This window comes from Lolium perenne, chromosome 2 (assembly GCF_019359855.2).
Source record: "Lolium perenne isolate Kyuss_39 chromosome 2, Kyuss_2.0, whole genome shotgun sequence".
Taxonomy (NCBI): Eukaryota; Viridiplantae; Streptophyta; class Magnoliopsida; order Poales; family Poaceae; genus Lolium; species Lolium perenne.
The window spans coordinates 244,594,914-244,620,314 of record NC_067245.2 but is presented as its reverse complement, the minus strand read 5'-3'; the positions used below and the strand labels follow the sequence as shown (position 1 = coordinate 244,620,314).

At 44.5% G+C, this 25,401-nt stretch overlaps 2 protein-coding genes across 3 annotated transcripts; one reads left to right on the top strand and one right to left on the bottom strand.

The window, feature by feature from the left end:
- The first annotated feature begins 18,382 nt into the window (after positions 1 to 18,382).
- LOC127335468 (uncharacterized) lies at positions 18,383 to 19,321 on the top strand. Of its 2 annotated transcripts, none has more exons than XM_051362123.2 (2): positions 18,383 to 18,930; positions 19,028 to 19,321. In XM_051362123.2, the coding sequence occupies exons 1-2, from the start codon at positions 18,487 to 18,489 to the stop codon at positions 19,127 to 19,129; spliced, it is 546 nt and encodes a 181-aa protein (XP_051218083.1). In that variant the 5' UTR covers positions 18,383 to 18,486; the 3' UTR covers positions 19,130 to 19,321. The 2 variants fall into 2 exon arrangements, with proteins under 2 accessions (XP_051218083.1, XP_051218082.1); XM_051362122.2 differs by having other exon boundaries at positions 18,385 to 18,930; positions 19,025 to 19,321.
- A 1,546-nt stretch (positions 19,322 to 20,867) lies between these two features.
- On the bottom strand, positions 20,868 to 25,132 carry LOC127335467 (adenine phosphoribosyltransferase 2). The gene is made up of 6 exons (XM_051362121.2): positions 24,879 to 25,132; positions 24,658 to 24,768; positions 23,346 to 23,438; positions 22,278 to 22,427; positions 21,630 to 21,688; positions 20,868 to 20,948 (listed from the first exon to the last, which is right to left on the bottom strand). Exons 1-6 carry the CDS (start codon positions 25,024 to 25,026, stop codon positions 20,892 to 20,894), a joined length of 618 nt encoding a protein of 205 aa, XP_051218081.1. The 5' UTR covers positions 25,027 to 25,132; the 3' UTR covers positions 20,868 to 20,891.
- Between the last annotated feature and the right edge of the window lie 269 nt (positions 25,133 to 25,401).

The following is a 25,401-nucleotide window of genomic DNA, read 5'->3' as shown; positions in this document are numbered from 1 at the left end:
TCAATTAGTACCTAAAGTTATCTTGTCTCCATGAAACTTGAAGTTCAAATCTATTTGAAAAGTAAGGAGCTGAAAATTTAGTTTTCAGAAATAATCAAGGTATGAGATATATGTGATATCTAAGACCTTATTGCAAGATGTTAGAATATAATTTGGTGAGACTACATAAACTCATAAGTTTTATGGGAATGTACGAAGGTTGAAGACGCAAGGCGTCCCAATCCTCCAACTATTGGGACACTAACAATATTCGCATATCCATGAAGTAATCATCCTTAGTATGCACCGTTGCTAAGACTCGTCGTATCGAAGCATCACGTGATGATCGGGTGTTATAGATTCTACGTGTGCATACAACGGGTGCAAGCCAGATTTGCACATGCGAATACTAAGGTTAAAACTTTACGAGCCTAGCATGTACAGACATGGTCTCGGAAAGTCATCATGATACAATGGATAAAATTATGAGTGAAATTGTTTCAATCATATTACAAAGGTTACTAATAGTGAAATCCGGAACACTTGTCATATGATGATCAACTTCAAGGTAAAAACCTCAAGGTTATTGGTATTTGACCAACAAACCTAGAAGTTATTGATGTTGAAGTGTCTTTCTGAATAATGAGGAAAGCTAAAAGAGAAACTACAAAAGATTATTGGCAGAAAGAAAGAAAAGACTAGAAAGTCTAGCTTAGGTGTATATAAATGATATACATGTTATGGATGTATTCCTCGTTTGGTCACACAATGAAATTCTTGGGTATTTGTACCATATTGGTTGGTATGAAGTGTCATACAAAACAACGCAATACAAGAATACAATGGCCTAAGTGACTGACAAGGAATATGATAGGAATGCACGTCTAGAACAAAAATAAAGTGTTATTATGTTCATCGTTGGCATTCTATCTAGCCCTTAGAATTTGTAATAAAGAACTTAATAATTGTTATTTTGCTCTTGTCAAATAAAAACAATGAGTTGTTCAAATTATGACATTACTCCATGTACGATGGATAAGTTATTATAAATTTTAATGGTGAAACACACATACATAACACTGACGCTAAAATGCCGTAAGGCAGATGATTTGAATTCCACTTATTTGTGAAACCGCCATTTAGGTCATGTTGGAAAGGAACGCATGAAGAAACTCCATGCAAATGGATTATTGGAGTCATTTGATTTATGAATCATTTGGCGCTTGCAAATCTCTTCTAAAAGGAATGACTGAAATACCGTTCATAGGCCAAGTTTTGAACGGGCAACTAACTTAGTGGAAACATACATGATGATGTATATGGTTCACTGGGCATAGTTGTGTGCGGGAGATTCTTCTACTTCATGAAAACTTCAAACAATGAATTAAATGTATATATGTGGATATATTCGATAAGGAAGAAGTTTGAAACATTTGAATAGATTCAAATAAATTTCAGCATGAAGTGGAAATCATCGTAATAGAAAAGTCAAATATCTATGATTGGATCATAATGGAAATATTTGAATTACGAGTTTTAGCGAACATCTAAGAGAGTTATGAAATTGTTCTACAACTCACATTTCTTGAAGTATCATAGTGATGATGAAGTATCCAAGAGATGTATCCAAACCTTGTTGGGTCAATGATGAGATAAAATATTAATGCCATTATAATTTTTGTGGATTATGCTTTAGAGACTACCGCTTTTACACTAAATAAGAGCATCATCATGATCCGTAGAAATGACACCATACGAGTGATGGCATGGGTATAAACCCTAATAGTCCTTTCTTTAAATTTTGGTTTAAAAATTTACAACCGATATCGGATAAATGTCTTTGTTGGTTATCCCAAAGAATTGATTGGGAATTCTTTCCACTATGAAGTAAAAGACAAAAGTGTTTGTTAATATTACTTGCTTATTTCCAAGAAATTGTTTTCTAGCGAAGTATTTGAGTGGGAGGACAATATATTTGATAAGGCTTATGAACCTGAGCATAATGATCAGAGTAGCGCAGCATCGGAATTGGTTCCGGAAGCGGCCACAACGATCATGACTCCCATGACTACAAAGTGTTTTAGACATGAAGATCGAAGTACATATTGAACCTTGTAGGTATGGTTTACTTTGTGATCAAATAAATGATTTGTGGACAAAGGATTGTTTTTGAACAATGATAAACCAATTACAAACAAAGAAGTTATGATGGGCCCTGACTCCGTTAAAATGGCTATACGCCATGAAATCCAAGATAGATAAATACTTTTTGAAAGTAAATAGATCTATAAAATTGATCGACTTGGATGAAATATCCTTGAATAAGCTCGACTTGTCGAAAAGTTGTTTACGACAAAGTTCAAAGAGTTGACTACGATAAGATTAGATCTTACGTAGCTATGCTTATAGTCTATGTGGATTATTCTAGTAATCACTACATATTTCTTTTATGAGATATGTTAGTAGGATGGTAAAATACATTACTTATCAGAAGTGTGTATTAAAGGTGTATACAAGATACAACCAAGAGTTTTGCTGGTCCGTGGAATACTAGATAGGTATACAAACTTCAATTGGATGAAGTGAGTATCACGGAGTTGGAATCTTCACCAGATGAAATAGTCAAAAAGTTTTTGATTTCATCAGAGACGATGAAGAGACTTGCATTTGCAAGAAATTAAGTGGGAGTGCTAAGACATATTTATAATACTTTATGTAGATGACATATAGTTGGTTATAAATGATGTAATTATATACTTGATTAAAAGGTTTCATTGAGAAATTAACTTCAATGAAAGAATATGGACTGAAACATATTTAGGGTCAAGATCTATGAAGATAGATTGGAATACATAATAAGTTTAAGTCAAAGTACATAGAATGGATATTGAAGTAGTTCAATATAGAAATATTAAGAAGGTGTTCTTTTCATGTGAAGGTTTAACAAGACTTGAGTGTTTTTTTTTTTGACACTCGATGAGTAAAAACATATGAGTGATTTTAGATCACGAAGATTATGTACAAAATCAGATATCCTGTGCTCTAAAGAGTTAGGAGCATATACCAGAATAATTCATGTGATGATTATTGGACAAACAGTAGGAATATCCTTGAGTACTTTAGAAGAACCAAGGATATATATATATATAATTTTATATGGTGTAATGACAAACAAATCGATGTAATGTGTTGCACCGATATTAGTTTGGTCGCATATAAAAATAAATTTCAATCTCAAATTAGACTAAGTGTTATTTAAAAGGTAGCACAATGAGCTAGAAGTTGTCTATGCTAGATTTAGAAGAGTTCTAAATATTGTGACGGATTCTACAAACGAAGGCAGAGTATGTCATTGTTTTGACAATGACTGAGGATGTTAAGTCAAGAGGTTCTTTGAGAACTTGGTGTAGTTCCGATAGTGTCAGAACGTTGAAGCTATATTGTGTATGACAATATTAGTGACATATTTCAGACCGCGGAATTAAGGTTCCACCAGAAGACCAAAACATATTTAAATGCCGACTCATTTGGAAAATGAGTGATGCGTTAAGACGCAAATGAATTGCAAAATACATACGTTTCTGAGCATGTCAGAATCATTGACTAAAACTTTTCCCGTGAGCAAAACATGATAAAGCACCGGAAGGCCAAGGTGTTATATCTTTACAAATGTAAACTAGATTATTGACTCTAGTGCAAGTGGGAGACTGTTGGAGATATGCCCAAGAGGCAATAATAAAATGGTTATTATAATATCTTTAAGTTTATGATAATGTTTACATACCATGCTATAATTGTATTAACCGAAACATTGATACATGTGTGTTATGTGAACAACAAGGAGTCCCTAGTAAGCCTCTTGTATAACTAGCTTGTTGATTAATAGATGATCATCGTTTCGTGATCATGAACATTGGATGTTATTAATAACAAGGTTATGTCATTGTTGAATGATGTAATGGACACACCCAATTAAGCGTAGCATAAGATCACGTCATTAAGTTATTTGCTATAAGCTTTCGATACATAGTTACCTAGTCCTTATGACCATGAGATCATATAAATCACTTATACCGGAAAGGTACTTTGATTACATCAAACACCACTGCGTAAATGGGTGGTTATAAAGGTGGGATTAAGTATCCGGAAAGTATGAGTTGAGGCATATGGATCAACAGTGGGATTTGTCCATCCCGATGACGGATAGATATACTCTGGGCCCTCTCGGTGGAATGTCGTCTAATGTCTTGCAAGCATATGAATAAGTTCATAAGAGACCACATACCACGGTACGAGTAAAGAGTACTTGTCAAGAGATGAGGTTGAACAAGGTATAGAGTGATACCGATGATCAAACCTCGGACAAGTAAAATATCGCGTGACAAAGGGAATTGGTATCGTATGTGAATGGTTCATTCGATCACTAAAGTCATCGTTGAATATGTGGGAGCCATTATGGATCTCCAGATCCCGCTATTGGTTATTGGTCGGAGAGAAGTCTCAACCATGTCTACATAGTTCACGAACCGTAGGGTGACACACTTAAGGTTTGATGTCGTTTTAAGTAGATATGGAATATGGAATGGAGTTCGAAGTTTTGTTCGGAGTCTCGGATGGGATCCAGGACATCACGAGGAGTTTCCGGAATGGTCCGGAGAATAAGATTCATATATAGGAAGTCATATTCCAAGTTTGGAAATGATCCGGTGCATTTATGGCAGGTTCTAGAAGGTTCTAGAAAAGTCCGGAAGAAAGGCACTATGGAAGGTGGAGTCCCGGAGGGACTCCACTAGCATGGCCGGCCAAACCCTAAGGGGGAGGAGTCCCAGGTGGGCTCCACCTTGGTGGCCGGCCAGCCCCACCTCAAGGAAAGGTGGGAGTCCCACCTTGGGTAGGACTCCCCCCTTGAATAGGTTTCCCACCTTTGGGAAGTTTTGGTGTTGGGGTCTTATTCGAAGACTTGGACCACAACTCTTGGGGCTTCCACCTATATAATGAGGGACAAGGGGAGGGTGGCCGGCCACTCAAGCCTCCACCATGGCCGCACCCCCTCAAGGGTGCCCTAGCCGGCGCCCCTCTCCCCAAACCCTAGCACCCCTCCTCCACTACTTCTCCCGCATATGCTTAGCAAAGCTCCGCCGGAGATCTCCATCGACACCGCCACCACGCCGTCGTGCTGCCGGGATTCCAAGGAGGATCTACTACTTCCGCTGCCCGCTGGAACGGGGAGAAGGACGTCGTCATCAACACCGAACGTGTGACCGAGTACGGAGGTGCTGCCCGATCGTGGCACCGTGATCAAGATCTTCTACGCGCTTTTGCAAGCGGCAAGTGATCGTCTACCGCAGCAATAAGAGCCTACTCTTATAGGCTTTGGAAATCTTCAAGGGTTAGTCTCGTTCATCCCCTCGTTGCTCCCATCTTCTAGATTGCATCTTGGCTTGGATTGCGTTCTCGCGGTAGGAATTTTTTTGTTTTCTGTGCAACGAATCCCTACACGGCTACCCCCGGGGGAGCAGCTGTTCAAGCGACAGGGGCCTTCAAACGGCCTTTGTGCTTTATGCGGTGCTTGGGAGGACTTCAACCACAGTTTTTTCACCAGCCCCACTGCTAGACTGATGGGCTGGTGCGAGGGATCTTCTTTCGTGCGACTGGAACCCGGCAGGGGCTAGGAAATTCATCGTGCTCGCTCAGGGTTCAGCAAACCCTTTCCGTAGGCTAGCTTGGTTCAATGTTGGACCCTTTGGAATATGCAGAATAAGCTAGCTATAGAGGGAAAGCTGATCGGCAACCCGGTTGAAGTTTTTTTATCAAATGTCTATACATCTGCAGTGTTGAAGAGTTCTGGGTCAGACGAAAGGACATGGAGCTGCTGGACTTGGCAGTGGGCGACATCAGGAGACTGTTCGCGCGAACACGATCTACGCACACGTGACGGCTGCCTCAACATCTTTCGAGTTATCTAGCTATCTCTTTAGTCAGGGTGTCGTGTGATGTCTACTCACGCTTCTTTTCCTGTAGACAGTGTTGGGCCTCCAAGAGCAGAGGTTTGTAGAACAGCAGCAAGTTTTCCCTTAAGTGGATCACCCAAGGTTTATCGAACTCAGGGAGGAAGAGGTCAAAGATATTCCTCTCAAGCAACCCTGCGATCACAATGCAAGAAGCCTCTTGTGTCCCCAACACACCTAATACACTTATCAGATGTATAGGTGCACTAGTTCGGCGAAGAGATAGTGAGATGCAAGTGATATGGATGTATATGAGTGGTAATAGCAATCTGAATAAAATATGGCAGCGAGTAAACATGCAGTGGAACAGTAAACAAACAGTGACAACGGCGCCAGAAAATGCTTGCTGGCGTGCAGTTGACGTGGGAGATAGGAATCTTTGTGGTGTAACTTTGCTATTCGGGAACAAGGCCTAGGGATCATACTTTCACTAGTGGACACTCTCAACATTGATCACATAATAAAACCACTCTACACTCTTTTGTTGGATGATGAACACCATTAATTGTGTAGGGCTAGAAGAACACCTCAATGCCGGAGTTAACAAGCTCCACAACATTCGATGTTCATATTTAAATAACCTTAGAGTGCATGATAGACCAACGCAATTATACCAAGTACTAACATAGCATGCACACTGTCACCATCATACTATGAAAGGAGGAATAGATCACATCAATACCATCATAGTAATAGTTAACTTCATAATCTACAAGAGATCACAATCATAAACTACGCCAAGTACTACATGATGCACACACTGTCACCATTACATCATGGAGGAGGAATAGAGTACTTTAATAACATCACTAGAGTAGCACATAGATTAATAGTGATACAAGCTCATATGAATCTCAATCATGTAAGGCAGCTCATGAGATCATTGTATTGAAGTACATGGAGAGAGATTAACCACATAGCTACCGGTACAGCCCTTAGCCTCGATGGAGAACTACTCCCTCCTCATGGGAGACAACAGCGGTGATGAAGATGGTGGTGATGTCGATGGAGATGCCTTCCGGGGGCACTTCCCCGTCCCGGCGGCGTGCCGGAACAGAGACTCCTATCCCCCAGATCTTGGCTTCGCGATGGCGGCGGCTCTGGAAGGTTTCTCGTACCGTGGCTTATTCGTCTAGGGTTTTCGCGACGGAGTCCTTAAGTAGGCGGAAGGGCAGCCTCGGAGGGGGTCTGGGGCCACCAGACAGTAGGGGGCGCGCCTAGCTCCTTGGCCGCGCTGCCCACACATGTGGGGCCACCAGGGCTCCCCTCTGGTGCCTCTCAGGTGTTCTGGAAGCTTCGTGGAATTATAAGATGCTGGGCGTTGATTTCGTCCAATTCCGAGAATATTTCCTTACTAGGATTTCTGAAACCAAAAACAGCAGAAAACAGGAACTGGCACTTCGGCATCTCGTCAATAGGTTAGTTCCGGAAAACGCATAAATATGACATAAAGTATGTATAAAACATGTAGGTATTGTCATAAAACAAGCATGGAACATAAGAAATTATCAATACATTGGAGACGTATCAGCATCCCCAAGCTTAGTTCCTACTCGTCCTCGAGTAGGTAAACGATAACAAAGATAATTTCTGAAGTGACATGCTACTTACATAATCTTGATCATACTATTGTAAAGCATATGAGATGAATGCAGCGATCCAAAGCAATGGTAAAGACAATGAGTAAACAACTGAATCATATAGTAAAGACTTTTCATGAATAGTACTTTCAAGACAAGCATCAATAAGTCTTGCATAAAAGTTAACTCATAAAGCAATAAATTCATAGTAAAAGCATTGAAGCAACACAAAGGAAGATTAAGTTTCAGCGGTTGCTTTCAACTTGTAACATGTATATCTCATGGATAGTTGTCAACATAAAGCAATATAACAAGTACAATATGCGAGTATGTAAGAATCAATGCACAGTTAACACAAGTGTTTTCTTCTTGAGATGGGAGGAAATGGGTAAACTGACTCAACATAAAAGTAAAAGAATGGCCCTTCAAAGAGGGAAGCATCGATTGCTATATTTGTGCTAGAGCTTTTTATTTTGAAAACAAGAAACAATTTTGTCAACGGCAGTAATAAAGCATATGTGTTATGTAAATTATATCCTACAAGTTGCAAGCCTCATGCATAGATTACCAATAGTGCCCGCACCTTGTCCTAATTAGCTCGGATTACCTGGATTATCACTGCAATACATATGTTTTAACCAAGTATCACAAAGGGGTACCTCTATGCCGCCTGTACAAAGGTCTAAGGAGAAAGCTCGCATTGGATTTCTCGCTTTTGATTATTCTCAACTTAGACATCCATACCGGGACAACATAGACAACAGATAATGGACTCCTCTTTAATGCATAAGCATTCAACAACAAATAATATTCTCATAAGAGATTGAGGATTGTTGTCCAAAACTGAAACTTCCACCATGGATCATGGCTTTAGTTAGCGGCCCAATGTTCTTCTCTAACAATATGCATGCTCAAACCATTCAACTCATGGTAGATCGCCCTTACTTCAGACAAGATGAACATGCATAGCAACTCACATGATATTCAACAAAGGGTAGTTGATGGCGTCCCCGGGAACATGGTTATCGCACAACAAGCAACTTAATAAGAAATAAGATACATAAGTACATATTCAATACCACAATAGTTTTTAGGCTATTTTTCCCATGAGCTATATATTGCAAAGACAAAGAATAGAATTTTAAAGGTAGCACTCAAGCAATTTACTTTGGAATGGCAGAGAAATACCATGTAGTAGGTAGGTATGGTGGACACAAATGGCATAGTTTTTGGCTCAAGGATTTTGGATGCATGAGAAGTAATCCCTCTCAATACAAGGCTTAGGCTAGCAAGGTTATTTGAAACAAACACAAGTATGAACTAGTACATCAAGACTCACATAAAAAACATATTGCAAGCATTATAAAACTCTACACCGTCTTCCTTGTTGTTCAAACCCTTACTAGAAAATATCTAGACTTTAGAGAGACCAATCATGCAAACCAAATTTTAACCAGCTCTATGTATTTCTTCACTAATAGGTGCAAAGTATATGATGCAAGAGCTTAAACATGATCTATATGAGCACAACAATTGCCAAGTATCAAATTATTCAAGTCATCATACCAATTACCACATGTAGCATTTTCTGTTTCCAACCATACAACAATGAACGAAGCAGTTTCAACCTTCGCCATGAACATTAAAAGCTAAGAACACATGTGTTCATATGAACCAGCGGAGCGTGTCTCTCTCCCACACAAGCATTTATTCAGAGAATGAAAATAACAATACTAAAATAAAAGCACACAGACGCTCCAAGTAAAGTACATAAGATGTGATGGAATAAAAATATAGTTTCACTAGAGGAACCTGATAATTTGTCGATGAAGAAGGGGATGCCTTGGGCATCCCCAAGCTTAGATGCTTGAGTCTTCTTGAAATATGCAGGGATGAACCACCGGGGGCATCCCCAAGCTTAGAGCTTTCACTCTCCTTGATCATATTGTATCATCCTCCTCTCTTGATCCTTGAAAACTTCCTCCACACCAAACTCAAAACAACTCATTAGAGGGTTAGTGCATAATCAAAATTCACATTTTCAGAGGTGACATAATCATTCTTAACACTTCTGGACATTGCACAAAGCTATTGAAAGTTAATGGAATAAAGAAATCCATCAAGCATAGCAAAACAAGCAATGTGAAATAAAAGGCAGAATCTGTCAAAACAGAACAGTCCGTAAAGACGAATTTTTAAGAGGCACCAGACTTGCTCAAATGAAAATGCTCAAATTTAATGAAAGTTGCGTACATATCTGAGGATCACTCACGTAAATTGGCAGAATTTTCTGAGTTACCTACAGAGAATTCAACCCAGATTCGTGACAGCAAGAAATCTGTTTCTGCGCAGTAATCCAAATCTAGTATCAACCTTACTATCAAAGACTTTACTTGGCACAACAATGTAATAAAATAAAGATAAGGAGAGGTTGCTACAGTAGTAACAACTTCCAAGACTCAAATATAAAACAAAGTTGCTGTAGTAAAATAAACACATGGGTTATCTCCCAAGAAGTGATTTCTTTATAGCCATTAAGATGGGCTCAGTAATTTCAATGATGCACTCGCAAGAAATAAGAGTTGAAGAAAAAGAGAGCATCAAAAAGCAAATTCAAAACAAATTTAAGCCTAACCCACTTCCTATGAAAAGGAATCTTGTAAATAAACAAATTCATGAAGCATAATGCAGCAAGCATAGAAAGATAAAACAAGTGTAACTTCAAAAATTTCAGCATATAGAGAGGTGTTTTAGTAACATGAAAATTTCTACAACCATATTTTCCTCTCTCATAATAATATCTAGTAGCATCATGAGCAAACTCAACAATATAACTATCACATAAAGCATAATCATGAGTCTCATGCATAAAATAATTACTCTCCACATAAGCATAATCGATTTTATTAGTAATAGTGGGAGCAAATTCAACAAAGTAGCTATCATTATTATTCTCATCAAGTGTAGGAGGCATAGTATAATCATAATAAAATTTACTCTCCATAGTAGGTGGCACCATAAGACCACTATCATTATAATCATCATAAATGGGAGGCAAAGTATCATCAAAGAAAATTTTCTCCTCAATGCTTGGGGGACTAAAAATATCATGCTCATCAAAACCAGCTTCCTCAAGCTTAGAATTTTCCATATCATTAGCAACAATGGTGTTCAAAGCGTTCATACTAATATGTTCCATAGGTTTTTTAATTTTCGCAGCAAACAATCCATGTCTTAACTCAGGAAATAGATTAAAAAGCTCCATGTTGCTTTCCATTATGCCTTACTAGTGAAATAAAAACAAGAAACAAAAAGATGCAATTGCAGGATCTAAAGGAAATAGCTTCGAGCACTTACAACGGTACCAGAAAATAACTTAGTTACCTGGGACCGGAGTGTGAGTGCCTTTTATCTTTCCTCCCCGGCAACGGCGCCAGAAAATAGCTTGATGTCTACTCACGCTTCTTTTCCTGTAGATAGTGTTGGGCCTCCAAGAGCAGAGGTTTGTAGAACAGCAGCAAGTTTTCCCTTAAGTGGATCACCCAAGGTTTATCGAACTCAGGGAGGAAGAGGTCAAAGATATTCCTCTCAAGCAACCTTGCGATCACAATGCAAGAAGCCTCTTGTGTCCCCAACACACCTAATACACTTGTCAGATGTATAGGTGCACTAGTTCGGCGAAGAGATAGTGAGATGCAAGTGATATGGATGTATATGAGTGGTAATAGCAATCTGAATAAAATATGGCAGCGAGTAAACATGTAGTGGAACAGTAAACAAACAGTGACAACGGCGCCAGAAAATGCTTGCTGGCGTGCAGTTGACGTGGGAGATAGGAATCTTTGTGGTGTAACTTGCTATTCGGGAACAAGGCCTAGGGATCATACTTTCACTAGTGGACACTCTCAACATTGATCACATAATAAAACCACTCTACACTCTTTTGTTGGATGATGAACACCATTAATTGTGTAGGGCTACAAGAGCACCTCAATGCCGGAGTAACAAGCTCCACAACATTCGATGTTCATATTTAAATAACCTTAGAGTGCATGATAGACCAACGCAATTATACCAAGTACTAACATAGCATGCACACTGTCACCATCATACTATGAAAGGAGGAATAGATCACATCAATACCATCATAGTAATAGTTAACTTCATAATCTACAAGAGATCACAATCATAAACTACGCCAAGTACTACATGATGCACACACTGTCACCATTACATCATGGAGGAGGAATAGAGTACTTTAATAACATCAATAGAGTAGCACATAGATTAATAGTGATACAAGCTCATATGAATCTCAATCATGTAAGGCAGCTCATGAGATCATTGTATTGAAGTACATGGAGAGAGATTAACCACATAGCTACCGGTATAGCCCTTAGCCTCGATGGAGAACTACTCCGTCCTCATGGGAGACAGCAGCGGTGATGAAGATGGTGGTGATGTCGATGGAGATGCCTTCCGGGGGCACTTCCCCGTCCCGGCGGCGTGCCGGAACAGAGACTCCTGTCCCCCAGATCTTGGCTTCGCGATGGCGGCGGCTCTGGAAGGTTTCTCTTACCGTGGCTTATTCGTCTAGGGTTTTCGCAACGGAGTCCTTAACTAGGCGGAAGGGCAGCCTCGGAGGGGGTCTGGGGCCACCAGACAGTAGGGGGCACGCCTGGCTCCTTGGCCGCGCCGCCCACACATGTGGGGCCACCAGGGCTCCCCTCTGGTGCCTCTCGGGTGTTCTGGAAGCTTCGTGGAATTATAAGATGTTGGGCGTTGATTTCGTCCAATTTCGAGAATATTTCCTTACTAGGATTTCTGAAACCAAAAACAGCAGAAAACAAGAACTGGCACTTCAGCATCTCGTCAATAGGTTAGTTCCGAAAAACGCATAAATATGACATAAAGTATGTATAAAACATGTAGGTATTGTCGTAAAACAAGCATGGAACATAAGAAATTATCTATACGTTGGAGACGTATCATCGTGTGTGTGAGTCTGGCCCGTTCAGTCGATGTTATTTGGTCTTTGTGTGGAACTATGCTCAGAACTTGGCGGTGGTGTGGGTGATGTGTGTTGTATTCGAGACTATGTTGATGCCATGTGAGGTTTTATATATATAACCGGGCCGGAGGGCCTTTCGTTTAAAAAAACAATGGGAAACACACAGCTTGCTAGTGTAGTATTACTCATAATAATTTATATGTATCATCACACATAAATTTGTGGATAAATATTTTTAAATAGAGAAAAAATCTTGACTCTATACATAAATTAAAATGAGAGTTTGACATAGGAACTTAAAGAGAACCTAAGAAAAAAGAACATGATACATGGAGGTTTGGCACTGCATATGGTCTGGTTATCTGGACCACCAAAATATGCTTCAAGATATGTGTTGAACGCAATAATGAGCCAGATACGAGCTGTTGTTAATAGCTTATACATGTGCAGTATTTACAGTTGTACGGCATGGGGCCGTGACTATGCAATGTCAGGAACGGAGCGAGACGGGAGCCGAGCAGGATGGGCATGCGCCCATAACCTGGACCGCTGGAACAAATAGCAAGGGTTTCACCTGGACAGTGGTGCTGAACTGCTTTCATGACAGCCGCGGTCGGTGACTCCTGTGGGATACTAAAACAAAAGATTAAAACAACCAATTAATCGATGCGCTCAGTCCACAATTCATGATCAGGAGTCACAATTGTCCTCCCAGTCACCGCATAAAGCACAAAGGCCGTTTGAAGGCCCCTGTCGCTTGAACAGCTGCCAAAATATGCTTCAAGATATGTGTTGGACGCAATAATGAGCCAAATACGAGCTGTTGTTAATAGCTTATACATGTGCAGTATTTACAGTTGTACGGCATGGGGCCGTGACTATGCAATGTCAGGAACGGAGCGCGACGGGAGCCGAGCAGGATGGGCATGCGCCCGTAACCTGGACCGCTGGAACAAATAGCAAGGGTTTCACCTGGACAGTGGTGCTGAACTGCTTTCATGACAGCCGCGGTCGGTGACTCCTGTGGGATACTAAAACAAGAGATTAAAACAACCAATTAATCGATGCGCCCAGTACAAGTTAGCTATAAACTGACTATACCATGGATGTGGTCGGTGCGGGTCAGCGGGGAATCTGGTCGAGAGTCCAGCTGAGAGATGAGCATATGGGAGCTTCACGGCAGAGAGGAACCGTCACAATTAATGTTGGACAGACGTGGACCATTCCACTGTTCAAAAAACGCATCACAAAGTGAAATAGGTAACAGAGTACTTCAGCCAGCACAGATCTCAATGCTAACCGTGGGACCAGATTTTGGGATCATCTGGACCTGAGAGCCGAATCGAATTTCCGATACAAAAGGGACTACTCTCCTGACATGTTATAACTCAAGCGGTTACGCACCTCAAAGTTTATTGTTGCGCCAACAAACAACTTATTGCCACATCTTACACACAAAAATTGTCTGTTTGCTTTAACTTCCTCTTATTACATTTGTTTTGCATTAGAAACCTTCTACAAGATATCTTCTAGTTTCATATTATGCTCTAAAAATGCCCCACCTAATTAATTCTATAGATATCTAGGGATATAGTTTATGAAGACACATATAAACACTATAAAAATGTCGAGGGGTGGGGACTGGGGGAGGGATTAGTATTTATAGTAATGTGGGTAAAATTCTTCATTGTAGAAGATATTCTAAACATCTAAAACATTGTAGAAAAAATATGTTGGAAGTTTATTCACGAAGTTGTATTATTAATTATGAAAAATCCCTTAATATACATATGGTTATTAAATTGCTATATTTTCTTGCTATAACCAAAAAAATATCAAGTATGTAATGATGTATGTATATAACAGAGAAATACATTAAATAGCAAGATTAGCTGTGCGGAGGTAAAAAGGTTCAGCATAAATATGTGAAAATGGTTTATATAACTTTATAAACATGCCTATGGCGTCTGGACCATATCTCTCCTCCGTTCATAAGATGGCGTCTGGAGCTTGATCACGTGCACAGAAGTGTGGAGCCACCAAATTTCGATGAAAAGGGGCGTGGGTATGGTGAGCCATGACCGCGATACCGATGTTGGTTCTTCTGGACCATTCCCTTGGTTCACCAAAAATGGACAAACTCGGCCTCTATCTACACTCAATATTATAACTGCCTGTGAGAGCTTTCGTGCTTGAGTTACTTATATCATCATATAGGGTGCCTCACTTAATTAGTTTGCATTAGGCTCACCTTTATATTCCGCAAAGCCTAATATTGCAAAGAAAAATTAATTTTTTTAGAAACCTATTCACCCCCCCTCTAGGTTTACCATCTCTGAACTTTCACTTTCCCCTTCCAAAATCTGCTCCTTCCCCGCCTGGCACAACGAATCAGACAAACAGATGGCCGTAGTGAAGAGGACGGCAACGCGCTGCAGGGCCGGTGCTGGTGGCTGGAGCCAGGAGAGGAGCGCAGCTGCTCTGCCTCGTGGATATGGCAGCGGGATCGACTGGAGGCGGCCGTCGGAGCGCACGGCATGGTGGCGTCGAGGTCTGCAGTGAGTTGTTGGAGGATTCGTCGGAGTGGTCGATAAAGGAGGCTATGGAGGAAGGGGACGTGGAAGACCACCAAGCCAAGATTGAGGACGGGCACCGCAGTTGAAGCTGGAGCGGCCGCGGATCTTGAGCAGAAAAGAAGAGGAAATGGGAATGTACGTGGGTGAAGGGAAGGGAAGGCGAAGGCCTTTTTTGGCCAATTCAGTGTTGACCGAATAAGTGTTTTACGATTTTATTTAGAATACCAGTCATGTAGGACAAGGCGTTTTTGCACTAATCAGCACATGCTCCTGGCTTACAAAATCCCAAAAAAAAAACTATAGCACGTACATCTTGACATTATATGCTCGCAAAATTGTTTCATGAAAAACAGCAATTTTTGTGTCATACGGAAAAACATAAAATTTGGTGTTAAAAAGACTCTTCATGAAACATTTGTTTATATTTTTTTTACAAAGAGACAAGAGAAATGCCGATTGTCCGTAAAACTTAGCGTGTGCAATAGAGTGTCGATATATACGCGGAAAATTTTCATTCGAAGTGGTTTTTGATATTTTTTATAAAAATTGCGATGGGAGGAGCATATGCACATGGTTCAAAGTGCATTTCCGTGTCGTGTAGGTTTTCTCAGACATTTGATTTGTCCATGAGACATATAACTTTCATAATATTTGCATCAATTACATATATTTTGATATTTATTTCCGTGTCGTGTAGGTTTTCTCAGCTATTACTCACGATAAAAATTGAAATTCTGAAATTGCTGATCGGCTATAGTAGGAACTGTCCGCCATCATCAGGCTACGTCTGTGCCATTCCAATATTGGACGAGGCCATCAGTATCATCCGACACCCTTGCCTCTTCTTCCTCCTCCCTGCAGAGAGAGAGCGCTTACCTTCGCGCCGCTCCAATCCCCTATCTTGCAGCCAGAGGCGGAGCTATGTACAAGTCAGGGGGGGGCCACCGCCCCCCTCCCCCAACTTTTTGAGAATTACTGAAGGAAAAAAAATTACAAGGCTTAGAAGATGTTGCAGACAGTTCTCGAGGATCATCACAAGGAGCTGGTACCAGAAATCTCTGCCCAACTCGCTGAAGTTGTAAAGGTGATGAAGACCTTAAACTTGTTTTCTTTTCAGGCTGCTGAGGGTTGTTCCAACACCCTGAAGACGGAATAGGATCTGAAATCGAGCCTGGAAGTAATGAATTCTTCCGCCCCGCCGGGTGGAAATTTCCGTGAGAACTTGTTATTTCAGTTCCCTTCGTTGTTACTCGAGCAACGCATGCCTATGGTTTGTCGAGCTTGATCACATGCATAGAAGTGTGGAGCCACCAAATTTCGATGAAAAGGGGCGTGACTGTGGGTATGGTGAGCCATGGCCGCGATACCTGTGTTGCTTCATGTGGACCATTCCCTTGGTTCACCAAAAATGGACAAACTCGGCCTCTGTCTACACTCAATTTTATTGAAACCATACTAAGATAATGCTAATTGACGAAATGAGAGTTGGAATTTTATAGTTTATTTGCAACTTATCATGTAATCATAACTTTATTTGGTTTGTAGTTTTTCGCTGTACCAGATTTTCAAGGTTCATATGTTAACATTGCAACCGGAAAACGAGGCTACTTTTTAAAAATGACCAGGTTTATATTTATGAAATTATTCACACTAAAAAGTGCCTGAGCGACGAGCGTGACACACGAGAAACCCTCGACGCGAAGCATCAAGAAGATCCAGGGGAAAGACGCGAAGGGGGCTCCCGCGACGCGTAGGCGACTAGGGTTTCGCCCCGTCGCGCCGCCGCCGCCGCCAGGCCGTCCTCGCCTCCACCCCCGACCCCCCCCCCTCCTCTCCCCCGGCCCTTGCTGCCGCTCCCCGCGGGCGGCAGGAGGGCGCCCAGCACCTAGCGCTCCCTCGCCCCCTCCTCCGGCCTCCCGGCGCCGCGCCGTCGGCGCAGCCGCCGGGCAAAGCCCCGTGCGGTGCCGGCGGCGGCGGAGCTGCTCTTCCCCGCGCATAAGAAGTGGAGACGCGGGGTCTCCTCGTCTGGTGGCGGTGCTCCCAGGTCGGAGCGGTTCCGGCGGCGGCGTTTCCTCCTTGGCGGCGCGGCGGCGGGTGACGACGACGTGGTGGCGAGACTCTTTGGCCTCGGGACGGCGCGGTGGCTCGGGGCTCCACCTGCCTGGCCCAGATCTGGGCCCTTCGGGCCCCATCTGGGTCCGGGCGGGCCGGCTCCCTGCCCCGTGGTGCTCCTCTAAACGGACGGAGGGAAGGCCGGAGCTCGGGGCGGCGATGTCGGCGGCGCGTACACTGCAGCGCATAGACAGGAACTTCACGAGCCCGCTCGGGCTCGGCCGGGCCAGGTGGGCCAGGTATGTTCCGGTCGCCGCGTCCGGTCGGTGTCCGCAGGTGGCGGTGGAGGTGGTTCCTCCGGCGTGGCTGCTGACGTGCTGCCTCGCGCTCCCGGTTGGCTCGTCCTGTTCGTGATGACCCCGCTTCGTTGGTCACGGTGAGACGGCGGTGGTGCTTGCAAGGCCGTGTGGCGCATGGTGGTGGGTGGCGAGTGTGGTGGAGCACGATGGAGTGTCCAAGGAGAGGTTGCGAGGGTCGGGAGAAATCCCTGTCGGCATTGCCGGCACCGACGCGGTGACGCCCGCGGGCGCCACTCTTCCTTCTTGAAGGGCGTTGGGTGAAGCCATGTTTCTTTGTCCTTGCGCATACCGGGGGAAACCCTAGGACTACTCCGGGCAGCAGTGGCGTCGACGTCGCACCCCTTCTTGAAGGTGTTGCTTGGTACGCGGAACTTCAGAGTGCTAGGAGCGTGGTGGGCATTATCCGGCGGGCGCAGCGGTTGCGAGGCATCTCCGTTTCTGTTGATCCGACCCTTTCGGCATTAGTTTCTCTTTTCTTTCTTTTGTGTTTTCTTTTGGGCTTGCTTTGTGCTGTTTGCCCCAGCAATGGATCATATGTTGTATCGATGGTGTGCTATATTAATATAGCGGGGCGAAAGCCTATTTCGAGGACGAGCGTGGCACACATGGAGGTGAGCAAGATGCCCGTGGCGACGCCTTTTTACTGTGACCGTGCACGGTGCACCCAAGCCAAGGGATGTGTGGACCGGCTGGTGTGCTACTCAGGTCTCCAGACTTCCTGACCCCACGTGTCAGTGTCAAAATCCCTCAGATCCCAACGGTCGAGTACCTGCCGAGGCCCAGACACCACAACGGTTACTTCCAGTGAGCTCTTCTTGCTGCATCCCATTTCCCACCCCCAATCTCCATCTCCCTGCTTCGATCACCACGCTCCACATCCCTTCCTCTGCTCCTCCTCGATTCCAAGCACCTCAAGCCAGCATGAACAGCGCGGCCGAGACAGACGCCGGCGGCGAGAGCGGCAACAACCCAGCAGCCACGGTGGTCGTGGTCGAGCGCGTGGTGACGGTGGAGTACATGGGGCAGTCCATGTCGCGGAACCTCCTCGGCAAGTTCGCCGACTCCTCCGCCTTCGACTTCGACTACGCCCAGAGCGGCATCTGGTCCCCGGTCAACAAGATCCCCAGCGCGTCGCCGGCATCCGGTGCTGGCTCCAGGGACTTCCTCATCGCCAAGTGGAAGCGCCGGGCGAGGGCCGGAAGCAGGCTGAAGGCCAAGGACGCTGCCGCCGGCGCCGGAGGAAGCGGCAGGTCGAGGTGGCGGCGCCGGCGGCTGCGGCGGGACGGGTCCTTCCTCGACCTCCACGAGACGGGCATGCCGAAGCTGGATTTCTCGCCGACCATGCCATCGCCTTCCCCCGCCAAGGTAGCTTCCTCTACCTGAACCCCTCCGAAGCTTCAGCTCTCCGAATCATCTGTGTTACCGTTACGAGGTTTCTGTTGGTTTTTGGTTTCTCCAGCAGGGATGGAGGAAGGTGCTGAGGGCGGCCATCAGGAAGTTCAAGGCGCGGCACCGCCGGTCCCGGCCGGCTCCCCTGGTCCACATGATGCTGCCAACGCTCTGATCCGCCGATCGATCGATCGCACCCCCACGACTTTGTTTGCTTGTTTACTTCTGTTGTACAAGAAGCACTGAATCTGAGATGTACGGGCCTCTGTAAGTGTATGTGTAATCTGTCACGCGATGCTCTTGCTAAGAGCACTGAATTTGGGGAAAATTTGCATCATTTTTTCGAATCAGTTGGGTTTCCCCGTCAGTCTGCGGAGCGCTCTCTTGTTAGTTTCAGGCTTCAAGCGATCTAACCGGAATCGTAACGAACCTGGATTCTGACGCGAGATCCAGCCGGCAATTCCGTTACAAATACCCCCGCCGAGCGTAACTAAAACAAGCGTGTCCTCTCAAAACTCAAAACTCGTTAGCAGATTCAGCTTTCAATTTTGGCCACAGCCAAGGGAGCCCTCGATCGGAGCGTAGCTGCATACAAGATGGCTTCAAAGATCGGCGTGGCGGCGGCGGCGAAGGTGCCACCGATGACGAAAGAGGGCATGCGGCAGTGCATCTGCTCGCCCACCGACCACCCTGGCTCCTTCCGGTGCCGGCTCCACCGCGCCGGCGGCATGCCCAGGTCGGTCTCGTGCCAGCAGTTCGGTGATCCCTGCAAGCCGAGCTCCCCTCTAGCCTGCTCCGGTCGCATGCCGAGACCGGCGTCGCAGCAGCAGTTTTCGTGTCCTTCCGGCTCCGGCATGTCGACGTCGGCGTCGGAGCAGCAGCTCCTGCGTTCTGCCGGCGTCCCAAGATCGGCATCGTGGCAAGATTTCGCTCAAAATAAGTGATCCAAAGGTCACCGCTGCTCCCTCTGAACCAGGCTTGTTCTTTCTATTAGCTTCAGTTAAGAAACAACCATGTATATTTTTGTTCTTCTGGCTGTAACTTGGAGCTGGTAAATGCAAATTCCCATTATTTTCCAACTCAGATAGCTGTAGTAATCTTAGTATTAGTAGGATACTTTAGGGGTGTAAGACAATGTAATTGTAAAATAGTAGCATGATCAGTAACTGAAAAAAGAACAGGTAAATTCCAGTAAAAACCTGAAGGACAGAATGGTTTTCTTTTCCCAGGCTAACAGTGAGGATTCCGGACAGAAAGAACTACAAGCTCTCATCAATACTAGTAATAGAAAATCTACATGGTCTCCAAAAAACTACTGGAAAATCTAGTGCTATGAAGACTAAATTCCATCTATCTGGCCCTCTCCGCCAAGACACTTAAATAGCAGCTGCCTTTCTTAACAGTGTACTGCAGAGTTGTCAATACTCAATACACATCCACCATGGGCTTGCAAAGGAATGAAGCTGTTTTTCTGAAGAAGAAACAAGGCTAGAATTAGCATGTATGAATCTGGATTAGACTAAGTAACACATGTTCTCTTGTTTCACTAAAGATGGATGTGTAAAAATGTAAAATAGTTTAATGTGGAAGTTGCAACTTACAACCAAAGTATAAATAATTAAGTCCACAAAATTGACGCCTTCTAAAGTTATAATTTTGTAGTCTAGTTATACACAACTACCAGAATTTTCACTTTAAAATATGGATGACAAGTGTAGCAATCGTACATTCTTTTTTTTTTAACTGAGTAATCGTACATTCTTGTGGGCTGTGTATAGAGGAGCAGCACATTCATACAACAGCATGGCCTTTTAAATTTGCAGACCAAGGCTATCTTGCATTATATGTTTGGAAAACATTCAAAAACTGAAATGTCTGAGCGAAATTTCTTCCGTAAGACTATGGAAACTTGCCTGAGCGATTATCATTTTTACTTCCTATTTGCGAGATTCCACCAGTATGTAAACTGGCTTTCCGTCAAGCTTGTAGAAATCCTGTAAAAAACATGGAGTTAGCGGGTTTGAAAGTGCGGCCCTTGTAGCTTCGAAATCTTGTTAAGTACTCCCTCCGTTCCTTTCTATAGTGCCTATTGTTTTTTGGCACGGAAATTAGCGCAAGCAAATTTATTGACACAAAACCCCCTAGCACTATTTGAGAGAAAAAAAGGAAACTGAAAACAAATCCGAGACGTGATCTGCTCCCTCGCGAGAAAGTACGTGGCCGTTCCGTGAGAAATACACTTGCCTTAATGATGCACGCGTGATCTACTCCCACGTACAGATCAAGGCTACTTTTCTCGACGTTAGAAGTGGAGAGAGATGAGGCGTGCGACCAGATTGGTCCACGTATTTAGGAAGGGAACATACTCTACATAAACAGATTTGTTCCAGATTTTCTCTACGTGATTGCATACCAGATTTTCTCAACGTGAACAGATTCGTTCCAGATTTTCTGGATGGAAACAGATCGGTGGAAGGGGTTATTTGCAAAAAAAAGACAACTTTCTTCTTATATTCTGAAACAAAAGCGAAAAAACAATAGGCATTATAGAAAGGAACGGAGGGAGTACTGTTTTTTACCCAGGAAACTACTGGCTTTTTCATTGATTTCATTCACACAACATGAACTTGTATATACTGTCCATAAACAAGTAGTATGTAAGAATGTGTGCATACCTTAAACTTCGGAAGTCCAATTAAGCATGCACACTCAACAACGTCAGCTCCAGCACGCTCTGGAATGCAAATATTTGCAGCAATTATAGAAAGATTGGTCAAAAGACAATTTCACATTCATGGCCCATGGTACATCCATATGATTGGGCGAGATATGCGATTAGAAATCCCTGACTCGCTGTGACATGAATGCTGGATCATTATCTACAAAGTTTCCACTTGTACTACGTAGCATCAAAGATCAAATTATGCGTCTAGTCCCATCAAAAGCACACCTTTATGTAATTAGCTAGTAGCTAGGACCGTAGGACTTATCTGTCAAACAGGAATTTGTCGCTCTCAAGGGTAAGCTTTGCTTCTTGTCAACACAACATGATGGCTCTCTACTCTACATGTTATCACTAAGTTGTTGAGACTCCTAGCTAATTGACTATACTGCATGATACTTGATGTAATTTTTCCCTATATTATTCCATATCAGCATCAGAGAGGCTTTGACTCACCCTCTTTTTTCTTACTACTTACTATATATGATCCAATTCAGTTCAGTATGATGCGCAAGGATTATTGACAATCAACAAATTTCATCTTGATGCATGTACTGCTATTTTGGAGAGAAGAGAGCAACAGGTAAATAGAGGTACTCACCAATAAGCCTTATAGCCGCAGAGAGTGTCCCACCGGTCGCTACCAAATCGTCGACAACCACTACGCGCTCGCCCGGCTCGACGGCTCCAAGGTGCATCTCCAAGCAATCCGTTCCATACTCAAGCACATAGCTCTCGGAGATCACCTCGCCTTCATTGTTTCGTAGAACAAAATCAGCACATGTACGGCGAAGGTAGATATGCAGTTATAAATTACTAGCGCCGCGAGGTGCAGCTTAATCGATCAGACCTTGCCTTACAAACTCTCAAACGTTTGTTCGACCTTGTACCAGCATTTTATGAATCTGCTGATCAGTACTGAACTGAAACTTTTCAGAAGTCAGACACGTACAGCACTCCTAGGCGGTTAGTGAACATAGCAATAGCAACAACTAGAATTTTTTAAAAAAGGGCATGACAAAGCATCTGGAAATAAACGACTAATTTCCATGAATAAACCTGCTAAAGCACCAAAACATAGAGTACTTAGCACGGATGGTACAGTGAGATGTAAGTATGTTTTTATATCCCGCACTGAAAATCCTCATTCCTTGTTGGAATACATATATGATGGGAAACTTATGCCCAAGATTGTTATACTATGTGTTAAAAAAATGAACCACATAGACGAAATTTGCCTATCTCTAAAAAGGAAAAATATGACCCTTTCTTCATGTACATTACCAAGGAAAAGCAGATTCAGTTAAGTTTTAGTCTCCCTCCGATCCAAGTAATATGGATAGGAGGGAGTAGTTAGCAGTAGTAGTCGATCCTACTGGGTTGCACAACGTACACTTGATGAAATATCTTCTCCACCTGTGTTTCCGCCTTTCCGGGAAAACAGCCACGGAACGGACCATTTTGTTACTAGTACCAAAGCTCATGGAGAAAACTCCGGCAGTGAATTACACATACATTGGAATTAAAAAAGAAATACTGCTAGAGCTCACAGCCTAGCAAAGCTAGTGGTAGACCATTCGCAAAAAAAAAGAAGGAAAAAAAAAAACTAGTGGTAGACGCTTCACCTCAGTGTGTTTATGACCAATAAGTTTGCAGATGAGATTTGTACCTGGTAGTTTCCCGGGTTTGCGCAAGGGTATGAATTTCGCTCCAATGGCCAACGCGATTGCCGGGCCGAATATGAACCCTCTAGCTTCAATACCTGGTAGGTGTCATCATCAGTAAGAAGAAAAAATACTGTAAGAAAAATCACCATGTACGCACACACAGGCTGTAGATGCATATCAAAAGGGTCAGAATGGCCAGATCTGAGTATCTGAAAACGGGACACACGACACGGGGCAGCTAGCAGTCGCCGTAGGGTCGGCGTCACAATGGCGTTTCTTTTTGGAAGATCGCACACAATGTGGTGACTGACATGCGCGCTGGTGCAGCGAGGTTAACCAGACGCAGCTGTACGCTTGTGGTGTACTACCAGTCAGTAGTATCACAGACTCAACAGTACATGCTGACATGCACGGGCCGGAGGAGCGGGCCGGCGGGCGAGACGACACGACACGACACGACAGGAGCGCACCGCATGTGCGGCCGTCCGATCAGGTGATTCAAATCCGCGCGCGCGCCGCCCCCACACAGCGTCACAGGAAAGCTCGCGTAGGCGCCGCTCCCTGCCGGCCGGTCCCCGCGCGTCGTCGTCTGCAGTCGACGTGTATGCACCGCGCACTCCGGGCTCCGGCCGCGATCCGGTCGGGCCGGCATTGATCGTCGACCACGCGGGGTCCCGCTCGCCGGCATGGCCCTGCCCGATCCGCGCACGGTGCGCGCTGGCCGGCCGTACAAGTGGCGCGCCGGGGGCCGTGGCCGGTCGGCGACCCGCTCGCGCTCGCGCTCGACCGGCGTGCGCGTGCGCAGGGACCATGCATGGCACATGCGTGCAGAAGCTATAATTAAGTGGACTTGGATCGACGACCGCCTCTTATCTCGCCCGTGCTGTCAATGTTTGGCACACTGGCATTGGCCCCTGGTTTTAATTGCCCCGGCCGGTCTCTGGAACAGGCGGTGAGAGACAAGGACACACCTGTTCGTCCGTCCGTGCGTGCGTCGGATCATGGTACCTAGTACCGCCCCTTGTTACGTTTCCTGGCGGCTCTCCACGATAACTACCCTACTAGTAAAAAATTACCAGCTGAAAGTGATTTAGACCAACTAGTGGTGGTGGGGATGAGCAATGCGGTGGCGATCGACGACCTGATCAACGACCGGAGTCGCGCGTCCGGCCGAAAGACGAGCATGAGCGATCTTCCCCGAAGATCGACGCTACGGAGTTCAAGATCATCACCAACTGACCGCCACGGCGCCGAGCGCGCGGTGGCATGGCCATTAACTGGTGATAACTGATGGATGGATGCAGTGGGGTTTACCTGCGACGGCGGCGATGCCCATGCCCCGGTAGCGCTCCACGAACATGTCCACGGCGTCCTTGAACACGCCCGGCCGCAGCAGCACCGCCGTGATGTCGTTGAACATGATCCCTGCACCCCACCCGCGCGCGCACGACGAGGTCAGACAAGAGAAAAAGCAGGGTCACCATAGACCGACCATACACGCGCGCGCATAATTAGCTCGAAGAACCAACGGAGACCTGGCTTGGGGAAGTGCGGGACGACGCGTATAGCGTCGGAAATGCCCTGGAGGCGCGGGTCCGCGGCGGCGCGGCCGTGCTCCTTCCCCGCCGGCGCCATCGCGTCGCCGCCGCTCTCGCAGCTGCTTCTGCTCTCCTGCTCCCCCATGTATCCTCTTTCGTTTGCTTTGCTTTGCTTCGTCGTCGTCTGATCTTCTTCAGCTATATCTAGTATCGCTTCGAGTTGTTGTGGTGGCTACTGGCTAGGGAGAAAGGCGTGCCGTCTGCCTGTATAAATAAACACGGCGAGGCACGCGCGCTGGGTCCGGGTGGGCGTAGCAGCAAAGGGTACAAGGAGTAGTTTTTTTATTTTATTATTTTGTTACATCCTTCGAAACAGGCGGCCAGGACCACCAGCCAGTTTCACTCGCTCGCTTGACACTGGCCAACCTCTCCTTATAGCTAACAAACCAAGTGATTCAAATATGGATTTCACCTTTCCGAAATTCCGTGCAAAAAATGGCTTTTTATTGAACAAAGTGTA

Coding starts and splice junctions, on each gene's coding strand:
- LOC127335468 (XM_051362122.2), top strand. CDS start 18,487: ATGAACAGCGCGGCCGAGACAGACGCCGGCGGCGAGAGCGGCAACAAC. Junction 18,931..19,024: donor CATCGCCTTCCCCCGCCAAG/GTAGCTTCCTCT, acceptor TGGTTTCTCCAG/CAGGGATGGAGGAAGGTGCT.
- LOC127335467 (XM_051362121.2), bottom strand. CDS start 25,026: ATGGGGGAGCAGGAGAGCAGAAGCAGCTGCGAGAGCGGCGGCGACGCG. Junction 21,689..22,277: donor TGCGGCTATAAGGCTTATTG/GTGAGTACCTCT, acceptor TTTGCATTCCAG/AGCGTGCTGGAGCTGACGTT. Junction 20,949..21,629: donor TTGGACTTCCGAAGTTTAAG/GTATGCACACAT, acceptor TGTTTTTTACAG/GATTTCTACAAGCTTGACGG.